Raw genomic sequence first — 14241 nt, 5'->3', positions numbered from 1 at the left:
TTACTGTCTGTCTTAACATATAAATTTTGTCTGCCTTTGCTCTAGGATCCCACTCATGCCTGAAATGTTTTCCTTTGTATTCTCACCTGTCTGGGACCAACCATATGCTTGAATTCTCTCTTTTGTTTCCAGCTTTGAAAGATATTTAAAGTAGGATATTGTGCAAAGAATAGATTCTTAAGGATGCTTTGCTGATGGGAGACAGTCTCACCTTTTCCAGACAGATCCATCAAGTGATGTGGGATGTTGCTGGTGGTTTCTTTTTTCATAATCTGGCAGTAATTGGAGTGGTGTGATCTATTGTAACCTTGTATGTGAGATTTCCCAGAGGAGGTCAAAGTGACAGAAGAGCTGGTCTCAGCCTACTGTTATGTGAATGACATCAGACCATAATAGAATATAGCTGGTGACCCAGGTTATCCACTCCTGTCTGTGAAGAAATTGGGGTGAGGCTTGGAAGGTAGGAAACATCTGTGTCAATTACTGTGGCTAGCCAAGGCTATGGAACTCCAATGGAATCTCAGTTTGCATTTGTATAATAGCATTTAAAATGTCTTACTTGTCAGCAGTGTCCTAGGACCTTGGAGTATAGGGCTTAAATCCTGGGAACTTTGCTTATACTCCCTGAGTGTCTCTGGAAGACAGTGACTTTCAGATGTCACAGCCTCTAATTCTTCATGTGTCAGACATGGAGAGGAATATTAGGACAACTTTGCAATGTGCAGTTTGGATGGGAAGCCAGTCTTTGGTGTTTATATTAAGATTCACTTAGAATTTTTCTTGTAGCATGGTGATTGAAACAATTTTAGAAAAATTGCTTTATTTTACTCTCATGTTGAAAAACTTCACACCTGTGCTGCCATAGAAAGAACAACCATCTTTAAATATCTTGCCATACCCATTCCATCTCTTTAATTTTTATTTATTTCCATTGGGTGGTGGGGTGATCTGTGAGTCTCAGTTTATTCTTCTGTATAATGGGACTGGGAATAGAATTATCCTCATTGGGTTGGAATGAAGATTATGAGGGTATCCCTTAGCACTGTACTTGGGCTGTCAAAAGTGTTCAGTTAGTGTTCAGTGCCACCCAAGGAGTTCTAGTAGGTCAGCTGAGCAAAGTTCTGTTAGATCCCGGTGGAGTATCTTTTTAAGAATTCAATGTCTTCTTAAAGGTTTCAGATTTTATTAAAGGTCCCACATACCATACACAAAAATCAACTCAAAATGGATTAAAGAACTAGACATAAGACCTGAAACCATAAAATATATAGAAGGAAACAGGCGAAACACTACGTGATTTGCACATCAAAGACATCTTTACAGACACATCACCCAAAGCAGTGATAGTAAAGGCAAAGATAAACAGCTGGGACTACATCAAATTAAAGAGCTTCTGCACAGCAAAAGAGACAATAACAAAAACAAAGAGAAACCCCACCAACTGGGAGAACATTTTTGCACCCAACACTAATGATAAAGGACTGATCACAAAAATCTGCAAAGAGCTGATGAGACTCAACAACAACAAAGAAAATAATCCAGTCAAAAAATGGGCAGAAGAGCTAAAAAGAAACTTCTCTGAAGAGGAAATGCAAATGGCCAACAGGCATATGAAAAAATGTTCAACATCACTTGTCATCAGGGAAATGCAAATCAAAACTACCATGAGATACCATCTTACACCAGTGAGAATGGCACATATTAAAAAAACTAGCAACAACAAATGTTGGCGAGGGTGTGGAGAAAAAGGAACTCTTCTGTACTGTTGGTGGGAGCGCAGACTGGTCCAACCACTATGGAGAGCTGTGTGGAGATTTCTGGACCTACTAAACATAGAGCTTCCATATGATCCAGCAATTCCACTCCTAGGTATTTACCCGAAGGACACAGAAACATCAATTCCAAAGAACACCTGCACTCCTATGTTTATAGCAGCACTATTTACAATAGCTAAGCTTTGGAAACAACCCAAATGCCCAAAAATAGATGACTGGATCAAGAAGATGTGGTACATATATACCATGGAATATTACTCAGCATTCAAAAAAGATAAACACATGCAATTTGCAGCAACATGGATGGCGCTGGAAGGGATCATGCTCAGCGAAATAAGCCAAAAAGAAAAAGAAAAATACCGGATGGTCTCACTCATAGCAGGAATCTAGAAAACTTAAATAAGGGACCAGGAAAATGAATAACTATAAGAAAGTGAAAATCAAAATCAACAAAAAACTATGAACCAGAGACACTTTTAGGGGGGCGGGGGCGGGAGGAGAGGGATTGGGGTCAGAATGGGGGGGGGCTGCAATTGTATGGGGAATATAAAAATAAAATTTATTATTTTAAAAAAAAAAAAGTCCCACATACAGAAACATCCGATTGTGACTTTTGCTGAGGTCATACATCTGTGCATGAGGAGAGCCCGACATCAGTTCTCATAGGCCATGTTGCTTTTCAACAGAGGAGTATTGTTGTTCTGCTCTATCTACATAAATCTTTTATTTTTTGTGTGCACAGACATTATTCTACTATGCTAATTTTATTGGAATAAATATAGGAAGCACATAAGGCTGAAAATAATGAAAAAATAGAGATGATGGGATTTAAACCTTGCTTTTACCTTGCTTCGTTCCTTTCTCCTTACTTGGGATAAAATTTGATTTAAAAAGATTCACCCAGAGAAATAGAACAGAGAAAGCAGGCAGAAAATAATAAAGTGGATGTCCTGAAGTGTTAGGAAAATGTTTCTTGCTTGTCCACATAGAGAGTTAAATGTACATAGAAGTTTCTAGAGCTTCATCAACATAGATGGATCTATCCTACAGTTTTTCTCTCATATCACAGGCTAACTGCACAGTTTTTGTTTCCTTTCTTTTTAAGTTCTACAGAAACATGACTCAAAGAACAACTGTAGCTGGATTCACTCACTGCATGACTGATGAGGAATCTGCCTGGAGTGGTTTGTGATATGCCTGTGGTTATAAGGTGTTGTTCTTAGCCCTCTTAGTCCCTGAGGTTTGTAAGAAATTGGAACACATTTGTGAGAAATATGGAAATAGGATCATTCTCAGTGTTAGCTTCCCATATCTTGTTAGAGGGATTTGCTGTGGTTTAGACCCTTGGTTCATAAACTTTGGCTTGTATTAGTATCAACTGGGTATCTTGTTAAAACATGGAATTATGAACCCTATCCCCTTAGTTTCTAAATTTAGTAAGTCTAAGTTGATCCTGATAATTAAATAAAGTTTTACTGGCAAACAACCTAGTTTGCATATAATCTATAGCTACCTTCATTCTATAAAGGCAGAAAATATGGACTAGCTTGCCTTTTGCCTTTTACAGAAAAATTTTGCTGACCCCTGCTCTCAGATCAATGTTTGCATGTCATTTGGGGTGAGGAAGCTTGGAAGTATCTCTGTAACACACTGGCTGAGTATTTCTAATTTGTGTGTTTTTTACATGCAAGGGTTTTTGTTGTTGTTTTTTATTTTTTTACTTGAATGAATTTATTATTTCTCAACAGACCATTCTCCAAATTACTTTTCTCACTGGAATCAGCAATTTCTCAAAATGAAGAACCATAGTTTTACCATACAAGTGCCTCTCTAATACAATGCTGGCATATATTGACATTATTGCTGGAAACTTTTTAAAGCCACGTATTTAAAAGGAAAAAAAAAATCATTCTTGTTTTGACACTGTAGTTGTCAGATTAGTGATAATGTGATTCTTCCAGATTTTGGTAGAAACCCTTGTGACCTTCCTGGGAAGTAGTTTGTCAGTATATATCAAGAGTCTTTGCAATAATACTCATATTCACTACTCTAGTTTACACTTCAGTAGGAAATTTTGCTAAAACTTGTATTCAAGGTTTCTCAATACAGCATTATTTATAACTGCTTTTTTTTTATTAGAAAAGAAAACTAAATGTCCATTAACATGAAATGGATAATATGATGGATCCACACAGCTATTTTGGAGTCATTTGGATGAAGGGAAGAAGATACAGTATTTTTGGAGGGAGTTTGTTTCAGGAACCTAAATCATTTTTATGCTTTGTGTCCCAATATTTTCATTTCAATGATCACAAGAGATTAATTGAAATGCTGATAGATACTGTACAAGGAGGATGATCACAGTGGAAAATGTTTATGTTCTTGTAGATTGTAATGGTTAAATAAGTTGTGACAGAATAAGAGAAAATACTATGTTGCTATTATATTTTTAGACCACCCTGGTGGCACAGGATTAAAGGCACAGCACTATCAAGCTATCGCCAGCCAGTGCAATCATCAACCAGTGCAGCACCAGTTCTATCCCCAGCTGGCCAGGGGGTAACCCACATGGTGCAGCAGACCTCTCCTGTCTCGCCCTCTGCTCTCCTCAGCAGTGTATTTCAGTAGATCCGCCTGTTCTGCTCCCCAATCTCTCTGGTGAATCATCTCAGACCCCCACACTTCTGGCTTCTACCCCAGTTCTTGTATGCATAAATAAACAAATCTTTAAAAAAATAAAACTACTTTTGAGCACTAATAACATATTGGAGATGCTTATAAATTATTTGTTAAAACATGTGGCGAATATGAATCTACACACATGACATGATCCAGTGCTTCTCATAATTAATAGATACCTAAAAGAACCCTGGATTCCACACAAAGCTGTACATCAGCAGTCAAACCCAGACATTGGAGTCATTTCTGACTCGTCCCTTGCATTTGATGTTTTGTTCCATCACAGCAGCAAACCCTATCCATTCCAGCTTTAAATTCTGTTTCTTCTCAATCCCCTCCTGCCCTCTTCCCAGCCATCCCCAGTCCAGACTGCTTCAGGTCTTGTGAGATCAGCTCCACTGGCATAGTGACATCACCTGCTCTACTCCCTGTCGTGATCTGCAAGCCTTCTTGTTGCGTGACCCCTGATTCTCTTTAACCTCTCCCTCTGCAACCCTGTCTTAGCTTCACAACGTTTCCCACACCAACCTCCTTCTACTTCCGAGCCTTTGGCATTCTTGTTCCTTTACCTAGAATGCTCATGCCCGTACAGTTTGCCAACTTAATCAGTTTCTTGTGTTCCTTCAGTTTTCATTTTTCACAACTACCTCTGCCCAGAAGCCAGCCCTGTCCGTCCTTGCTTACAAAGGCCTGTCATTGCCCGCTCAGGGCCTTGGTATTGTCGGGGCCTTCAGGGTCCACAGAGTATCTGGTCGTAGACACTTCATAGATATTTGTTGACTGAATCTCCTCAAATGTCTTTATGTATAATAGTGTGTGTGTGTGTGTGTGTGTGTGTGTTTGTATGGCTATGCAGGGCATATAGTGCCAAAATGTTAATGATGATATAAGTGGAATGACAGGCAATTTTCACTCTTTTTGTTGTCCTTTTGTTTAATTTTTGATCTAGTAGTTAATCTGTATTTTTGTGTGTGTGGTAAAATGCACATAACAAAGTTTGTCATTTTCACCATTTTTAAGTGTACAGTTCTGTGACTGTAGGTACATTCATATTGTTGTACAGCCACCACCATCTATTTTCAGACCATTTTCATCTTTTCTAATGAAAATTCTGGACCCCTTAAATGCTAATAATTAATATTATTAATTTTAATAGTAATCTTATATTTAGAATAATTAATATTATCATTATTTGATATAATATAATGCCCCAATAATTAATATTATATTTACAGTAAGAGAAATATTAGGAGAAATGTATTAGAAAGAATAGACTGGCAAACATCTTTTCCAGATATACATCATTTAAATGTAGTTCAGATCTGAAAGGATAAATGACTATATTTCAGGGCCTCCCTGGTGGTGCAAGAGGTTAGGCACTGCACTGTGAAGCAATCTGTAGCCTCTGCAGCGCGAGTTCAATTCCTGGCTGGCCAGGGAGAAACCCACATGGCGAGGCAGACCTCTCTTGTATCACCCACTTCTCCCCTCAGCAGTGTACTTCAGTCAGTCTGCCTGTTCTGTTCCCTGCTCTGTCTCTGGTGAATCCTCTCACCCCCCTGCATCTCTGACTGTACCACAGCTCTTGTATGCATAAATGGATAAATTAACAAAAATTACTATATTTCAGTTTGTAATTTGTGTTAAGAAAGCCTGTCCTTTATAACTCTAAACTGTTGAATTGACACAACTTTTTTTTTTTGCTGTAAAAGCTACACTACTCTACAAACCATTTGCATTTTCTTCATAAATATGCCTTTCCCACAACTGTAATCATTCTTTGAAGAAATTGTGTGCTAAAGAAGAATCACCTGGAAGTGTGATTAGTTTAATATCCTTTTTCCAAGTTTCCCTCAGCACTGAAAATTTGAACTGTATTAAAGCCTACATCTTAATTATAATGAAACAGTATTCTTTGACCTCGTGGAGCTATGTTCTGGGAGACATGTGACAGAGTAGAGTTGGATTTTTGCCTTCTTGGTCAGAAATGGATAAATTAAGAGGTCTCAAAAGTACTCTCTCTGAAGAGTTTCTTGATCATGAAGATTATTTCTCCTGACTAGCATTCTCCCTTAGGGTCTATTTTCAAGAAAATAGAAATCAGACCAAGCAGAGTGTCCCTGTAATCCATCACCTTGAAAATAATGCTTTTGGTTGAGTTGAAAGAAAACTAGCATGTGAGAGGAAAAGTTGGGGGAGATACCACTCCACCCAGTTCTGTTAGTGAATAATTTCATGGTGAATCTATGGCAAGTGAAATTTGCAACATAAATAATTGATAAGGCAATCATAATCAGAATAGATGAAGAAAACCTTGTCAAGAATAACAAGACACCCCATCCTGAAAATGCACAAAGAATGTGAACAAGTTGCAAAAGAAACAGCATAAAGCAAAAAAAAAAAAAAGTCAGCAATTGTAAATTAGTATTCCACCATGCTATTTTATGTTTTATTAGATAAGGAAGGTGTTTTTTTTTTAATGGTCTGTGCAAAAGGGAGTTAATTTGTTGATTTGCAGATCTGCTTTCCATGTTGACCATTGACTGGCATCTGGAAATATGGATGTCAAAAGGATTTCCTCCATTCCCAGAACTGAAAAGAGTGGCTCATTATGCCTAAACTATTCATGCAAAAGATATGGTTTATGTTTCCTTCTGGAGAATTATTTCATGCCAGGCGGAGGCTGCCTATGTGATCAGCTCCTAATAAAAACTCCAGGCTCTTGGGCCTCCCTGGTGGCACAGCGGGTTGAGCGCAGTGCTGTGAAGCTGTCCACAGCCTCTGTAGTATGGATTCTATTCTCAGCCAGCAAGGGAAATACCCACATGGCACTGCAGGCCTCTCCCTTCTCACCTGCTGCTCCCCTCAGCAGTGTACTTAGGTCAATTTGCCTGTTCTGCTCCCCTCTCTGTCTCTGGTGAATCCTCTCTCACACACACACACGCACACTTCTGGCTTGTATAAAAAATATATAAAATTTTATATATTTATTTTTATAAATAAATCTTTAAAAAAAAACACTGCAGGCTCTTAGTGTTTCATGAACTTTCCTGATGGACTTTTTATACATGTTTTCACACTCATTGCATAGGTAGTAAAGTGAGTAAGTCCACTGGGAGAGGACTCTTGGAAGTTTGCACCTGATTTCCTTTGGATATTTTGACCTTTTTCCTTTGCTAATTTTGCTTTGTCACTTTTTTGTTATAATAGAGCATAGACATGAGTACATTTATCTGCAGCAGCCTGAGAATCCTCCTGTTCAGCATATTTGGACATGGTCCTGGACCCCTGATACACCTTTAATTGCAAATATTGATCTCAGTGTAGAGAAACAGGATTTCTAATACTCTTTGTGAAAAGGTAAATTGGAACCACGATTTTGGAGAAAAAATTAGCAACATCTAGGTAAGATTTCTATGTAATTTCCAGATTTAGATAGTCAAGAGTGAAAAAAAAAGCATACTTGTGGGGAAAAATGGAATCACATGACATGTATTGCATCACTGTTGTATTCTCAAAAAAAGTGGAGATAGCCTATTATTCTATGAAGGAGAAATATATTTTGGTGTATTTCAAAATGGAATATTATACAACACAAAATAACAAACATTGCATTAATTGATGATTATATTTACATAAGCTAATAAGTAAGGTAGCAGTAGATTGCTTTAAATTTACAATGTGAAATTCTGAATATATTGATAAGATGAATATATAAAATAATGGTAAAACCTGGACAATGTCTAAGCCCATTTTTGCCCATTTAAGTTAGTAAATGGTCTTAAAATAAGCTCTGAATCCTTTCCTTGGAAAAAGTTCTACATTTTTCCTGACCTATGTTCTCTTCTCCATTTGCAAAAACAAATCTTGATTTTCAAAGAAAGTGAAGATACTATGACAAACTCTTCCTTTTGCAATTTATTATTTCATTGGCTCACTGCCCTCGACAATTAGGAGAAAATTTATAGACATGTCCCCTGAATAATTGGCAATTAATTTGAGATTAGATGCCAAAAAGTACAGTATTCTTAATGTAATGCAAAAGTTGAGACTTTTCCTTTACAAATGTCACGGAACACAGAGTAAATGTTAACCGGCAGCGTAGTTAACCTTGCCCTTTTGTACATCCGCAATAGAAAAGTGTTTTAGTTTGATGATTATAAACTTTAGCTAGCTTAGCTAGTTTTAATGTAAAGCTCAAGTAGAAACCAAGAGCGTCAGTGTCTTAAGAGTGGCTTCCAAGCTACTAGGTATCACATAGGACCCATAAACGTATGTGAGCCATGTTATATACGGGATAGGGAGAATGTTTGTCAAATCTTTTTTTTTTAAATTTCGCTTTTGACTCTTGCAGTACATTTGAATGCTGTAGGCATCTCCGCTAATCATTGCTCAAATATGTCTCTTACAGTCTGGAACTCTGCTCTCATAAGGGGAATATAAAACCCTAGGTTCTGGGCAATGCAGAATTTGCTGGTAAATACTTTTATCTTTTTGTTCAAGTTTCAGAGTGCCTATAACTAAAGGTTGACAGGTGTGACTCTCAAATACCAGTGTTTACCAGTTGGTTTCATCTTCTGAACTTCAATTCCAGTACTGTGCCAGAAATATATTTCATATCCACAAATTATTTGTCATCCAGTTTCCATGTGTCCAGGCCATGCTAGCACAAGTAGATTTTTTTCCCCTCCAGAAACTCCAGAAATATCGTTCAATCCAAATTTCTCTAGGTCTGTTTTGTTTCTGGCTATTTCTAAATTAATATGACTGGTTTCATATTTGGTGTGCATTTTAAAAAAGAAAAGCATTCCACTTTGGACTGACTTGGGTTCTTTCCCCACTTGCCTCAGTAATTTGTCCACTCTCCATTCTAATTATGATAATTTACATCTTTCATTGAGGCTTTATTTTTACAAAACACTGTCTGAGTCTTCTTCCATTCTCATAACAGTTTTGTGACAGAGCCCCTGTCATACCAATGCTTTATTTTTACAGATGAGAAATGTGAAGTTCAGAGATTAGTCAGTGCACATGGGATCAAGCTGATAAGTTATGGAACCACAATTTAAACCTAAGCCTGTTTGTCTTAACTGGCAAGATTTGCAAAGATTATTTTTCCTTCATTTTGACTCTATTGGAAAATTGAGACATAGGCATTTAGAACAGTGTAATGTATAGTCATTCAATATTTATGTATATTTTAAACTTTTGAAAATGATTTTATTGCAATATGATTTACGTATTATAAAATGTACCCATTTATGTATATACTTCCATAACTTTTGTCAACCAAATCCATGTTCTCACTACCACAACCAAGATATACTTTATGATTTATCCCCTCAAAAGTTTACTTGTGCTCTTTTTAAATCCTTTTTTTATTTTGAAAGCATTGCAGACTCCCAGGAAATTTTTAAAAATTACAGAGCCCTTGTAAACTTTACCCAATTCCCCCTAGTGGTAACTTACATGGCACATAATAGTAGTAAAGTCAGGAAATTGACATTAGTACATTCTCTGGATCTAATTCTCATTTGCTTCTTTGCAGTCAATCTCTGCCTACCCTCAAAGTCACTGTAAATTAGTTTAGCCTATTTTAAAACTTATATAAATCCAGCAATAGTGCATGTTCTATTTTGAATTTAGCTCTTTGCTCAGTCTTTTGGGTTTGGGTTTCATCAATATTATTGTATTAGTACTATATGTATGGCATAGTAGTAGTGTATACTAGTATTATGTTGTTTGCTCCTTTTAATTGTTGTTTAGCCTCCTATTTGAATATAATACAGTTTGCTTATCTATTCACTTCTTAATGGATAGTTGGGTTATCTATAATATAGAACTATTATATAAGGGGTAAAATTGCTATAAAGATTTATCTCTGTATATGTGTGTATATCTCTCTGTGTGTATGTGTACCTGTTTTCATTTTTCTTGCATACATAGCAGTGGAAATATTGGGTCATTTAATTAGTAAAGGTTTAACTTTTTAAGTTGCTGCCACATTTTTTTTTCCCCCTCGAGGATGAACCACTTTGTACTGTTACTGGCAGCATGTAAGAGTTCCTGTTGCTCCCGCAATCTTATTAACACTTGACGTTATCAATCTTTTTAAATTTTGCTGTTCTAGTGGATATATGTAGTGGGATTCATTTTGGCTTCAATTTCTTCCTTTGATAGTTAAATATGGTGACTATCTTTCTATGTGCTTAATGGCCAGTTATATATGCTCTTTCGTGAACTCCAAGTTCTTTTGCCCTTTTGGGCTAGGGGTTATAGGGAAGGTGAGTCTTGAAATATTTGATGAATGATTAATATTTATTGAGCTTCCTAAGACTGACTCAAATATGTGTATTTTCCTTTAGGTCACTCAAAACCTTAGATACAATACAAACCAAATAAATTAGTACATATTGGGTTTCCTTGGTCTATTCTAAAATAATCAACTGTAGCAGGTAATCTTGTTTTGAACATGATATTAAATTTAAAAATCAGTAGTTTCCTGTCCCAGGTCAGACATATCATCATCTTAACCATCATTGTCATTCCATGATTTAATCTTTTTGACTATGAGGAAGTTATCATCTGAAGTCATGAATTTTATGCTTCCATTACTAAACTGTTACATTACTGAACTGTTTCTCTTAGGCTAGAAATGATCTTGCCTAATTTTTATCTTGTCTAAAAGTGGAAGGACCATCTTGGCCTTGATATTTGTAGCATCTGTCTCCATTAAAAATGTTAGCTAACTTGATCCTGTAGATTATTATTTAAGTTTATGATTTTTAAAGGAGTATACTTTCTCTTTTGTATAAAAAAATTTTCAAACAGTATTTTTCAACTACTGTTTTTGTTTTGTTAAGAGAATTACAAGGAAATAGACATATAAATCCAGCCAAATATCTATTGCTTAAATAATAATAAAAAAGGAGTTATGTATCTGATGTTTGCAAATCATCACAGGACAGTAAGTTTTATGTATCTCTTATCTGTTTATGTAACAAATCATGACACTTCCCAATCTCAAATCCTCTCCCTAAAGGAAATTGCTATTAATACTTTCTAATAATTACCTTCGTTAATACACGATCTGTCCTGTTCTTCATAAATTTTACACAAACAAGATCAAACTATATACACTACTCCACATATTTTCCTGCAATATTAGCGCATAAAAATCTAGCTTATGCAGAGTAGTTATTACATGGGTGACCTCTGCTTTATTTAGTTGACTGTTGGTGGTAGTTTCTTGTTTTCATTTGTCTAGTTGGCTGTATAAAAATGCCACAGTATGCAATACTGGAGACTTTGGCAGATGTTTGCAAGCATATCTATAGCATAGATTGCTACCAGTTGGATCCTTGGTCAATGAACATTCTGTAATTTGTCAAGTATTCAGGCATTTACTTTCCCCACTAATAGTATCTTTGAATGTCTATGGCACATTTTGTAAATGTAAGAGCCTATTCTTTGTCATTTTAACCTTCTGTTATTATGTGAAATGACATCCCCCTCCCCAGAATGAATGCTGTTCAGTGCTGTTTTATCTTTATTACGTGCTTGCTTGCTTTTTCCTCTGCAGAGGAAACCTAAAATAAGTCCTCCAAATGAGTAAGAGTGGCAGTAGAATTTCTTCCTGTAACTGCCCTGCATACAGCTCACAGGCCCTAGGAAGCCCTATTGTTGATGTGTTCTGTCTGTTTTATGTATTTCCTGCAGGAGGAAAGCTGAACAAGGACCTGCGACATTTTCTTAATCAGCGGTTCCAGAAAGGGTCTCCTGATCATGAGCTCCAGCAGACCATAAGGGATAACCTTTACCGCCATGCTGTGCCTTGTGAGTAGACAAACTGGGGTGACTTATTGATGGTTGGGCATGTGAAAAGTTAGGGGAGAAAGAGGGCTCAATAACTGGTCTTGGCAGCTTGTCCTTGTAGTGACACTTTAAGTCTAGGAATCATAATTGACAATGGAATATTCAGCATCTTGGTGAACTGCTTTGCTTTTGAGTTCTGTCTGTGCCATTGACAAACTTGTAATGCGGGGCAAATTATGTATTCTCTGTAAGGTTCAGTTTTCACGTCAGTGAAAAGGGCATCTCAGTCATGCTAACTTCATAATACTGTTATGAGGATTAAGTGGATGACGCATGGAAATAGTATGCAAAGTATTGGCGTGGTCTAAGCTTCTGTAAGCTGTAAGCATCATTGTTATCAATAGAGTAAAGCAACCGAGGTCTTCAGCCTGGTCTCAGCAAAGGGAATGCCTCAGTGGATGCTCTCATCCTCCTCATGCTTTCTGTTCAACAACTCTATTTAACTCCTAAACCAGAATATCACATATAATTTTGTTTGAAGAAGCGGTGTCCGCTGATTAAATATCCCAAGGAACTAAAATCATTTGCTCAGACCAAATCTGAGGGGAAAAAGACATTGAACGTAAGGATTGTGAAACCAGGATATTTGTGTTAAGGGGAAGGAGAGAAGCAAAGAGGCAGGGGAATGTAAATTTACAGCTCACCCATTACCATGTTCCTATACAGCTAAAGAATAGGTCGGATTCCTGGGAAGCTACACAATTATTTGACTTAATTAAAACAAGATGAAAGAATGATTCTGGTTTTATTACTTGGGAATTTTCTTCATTCCTCTCTGTTACCCAGTCCTTCAGCATTTGAAATAATACTTTTTTTTAAAAAAAATTTTATTTTTATATTCCCCATACAATTGCAATCCCCTTATTTTGACCCCAATCCCTCCCCTCCCCACCCCCCATCCCCCATAGAGTGTCTCTGGTTCATAGTTGTTTGTTGATTTTGATTTTCACTTTCTTATAGTTATGAAATAATACTTTTTAATCTACAAAAGAAAGGAGGAATGGAGCCTCCCTGGTGGCCTAGGTGTTAAGTCTCAGCACTGCTACCACCCTTCTGGCCTGTGTTCTGACCTGAGTTCAATCCCCGGCCAGGGAGCTAGCTCACATAGGCTCAGCAGACCTCTCCTGTCTCTCCCCCTGCTCCCCTCAGCAGTGTATTTCAGTCAGTCTGCCTGTTCTGCTCCCCACTCTGTCTCTGGTGAATCCTCTCATACCCCGACACCTCTAACCTGCACCCCAGTTCTTCTATGCAAAAATAAATAAAATCTTAAGAAAAAGAAAGGCGAATACTTTGAAATTGAAGGTATCCCACCTCTTTCTATCATTTGTGTACTATAATTTTTAAAAGTATTTTGCAGTTGATATGCTGGACTGACAATGTTTCCTGATACCACTGATGAATAATAAACCTAATCTAGGCATCTCATAGATTTTTCAAGTACTGTAAGTCTACATGGGAATCTTTAGAGATCACATTCTAGAATAGCCCCCTCACCTTTATTACTAATTAATAAAGTGGAGGGTCCAAGAGGAAAGGAGGTTGACTGCATGTCGTGGAACCAGTGCCCCAGGGTTGCCTCTTCCTGCTGAGCAGCAGAGCTGCATTTTCTGGAGAGAACTGGAGCATGTATTAGTGTGAATCTCTGGCTCTCAGTTCTTGCAGTTTTTCAGCATTGAAACTGAAAACTATTATCCTAATAAGAATTCTTTACATGTGGATTAATAATAATTCCTAATTTTAATCCCATAGGTGAATCATTGGTTATCATTCTATTTTTATATGTCATGAAATCAAGGCACAAAGGTGAGGCTAAAAGGTGACCAGGGCTTCAGGGCACCCGAGCCCATTGCCTTGACTCTTAAAACCTCTCCAATTTTGCTCTGAGACTATCTCTTTGAATTTGCAATTTTTA

The 14241-nt window shown here is 37.1% G+C and overlaps 1 protein-coding gene across 10 annotated transcripts in view; it reads left to right on the top strand.

Moving 5' to 3' along the window:
- MAGI1 (membrane associated guanylate kinase, WW and PDZ domain containing 1) overlaps positions 1-14241 on the top strand; it is a 648234-nt gene that overhangs the window by 381719 nt on the left and 252274 nt on the right. For all 10 annotated transcript variants that reach the window (XM_054695321.1, XM_054695326.1, XM_054695315.1 and 7 more), the window contains exon 2: positions 12174-12290. In XM_054695321.1, coding sequence (XP_054551296.1) covers positions 12174-12290 — 117 coding nt within the window. The remainder of the gene's footprint in view (positions 1-12173; positions 12291-14241) is intronic.

Source organism: Talpa occidentalis, unplaced genomic scaffold, assembly GCF_014898055.3.
Source record: "Talpa occidentalis isolate TD23 unplaced genomic scaffold, MPIMG_talOcc4v2.1 talOcc4.10, whole genome shotgun sequence".
Lineage (NCBI taxonomy): Eukaryota > Metazoa > Chordata > Mammalia > Eulipotyphla > Talpidae > Talpa > Talpa occidentalis.
The sequence above is the reverse complement of the archived record's forward strand: the minus strand, read 5'-3'. Positions and strand labels throughout refer to the sequence as shown.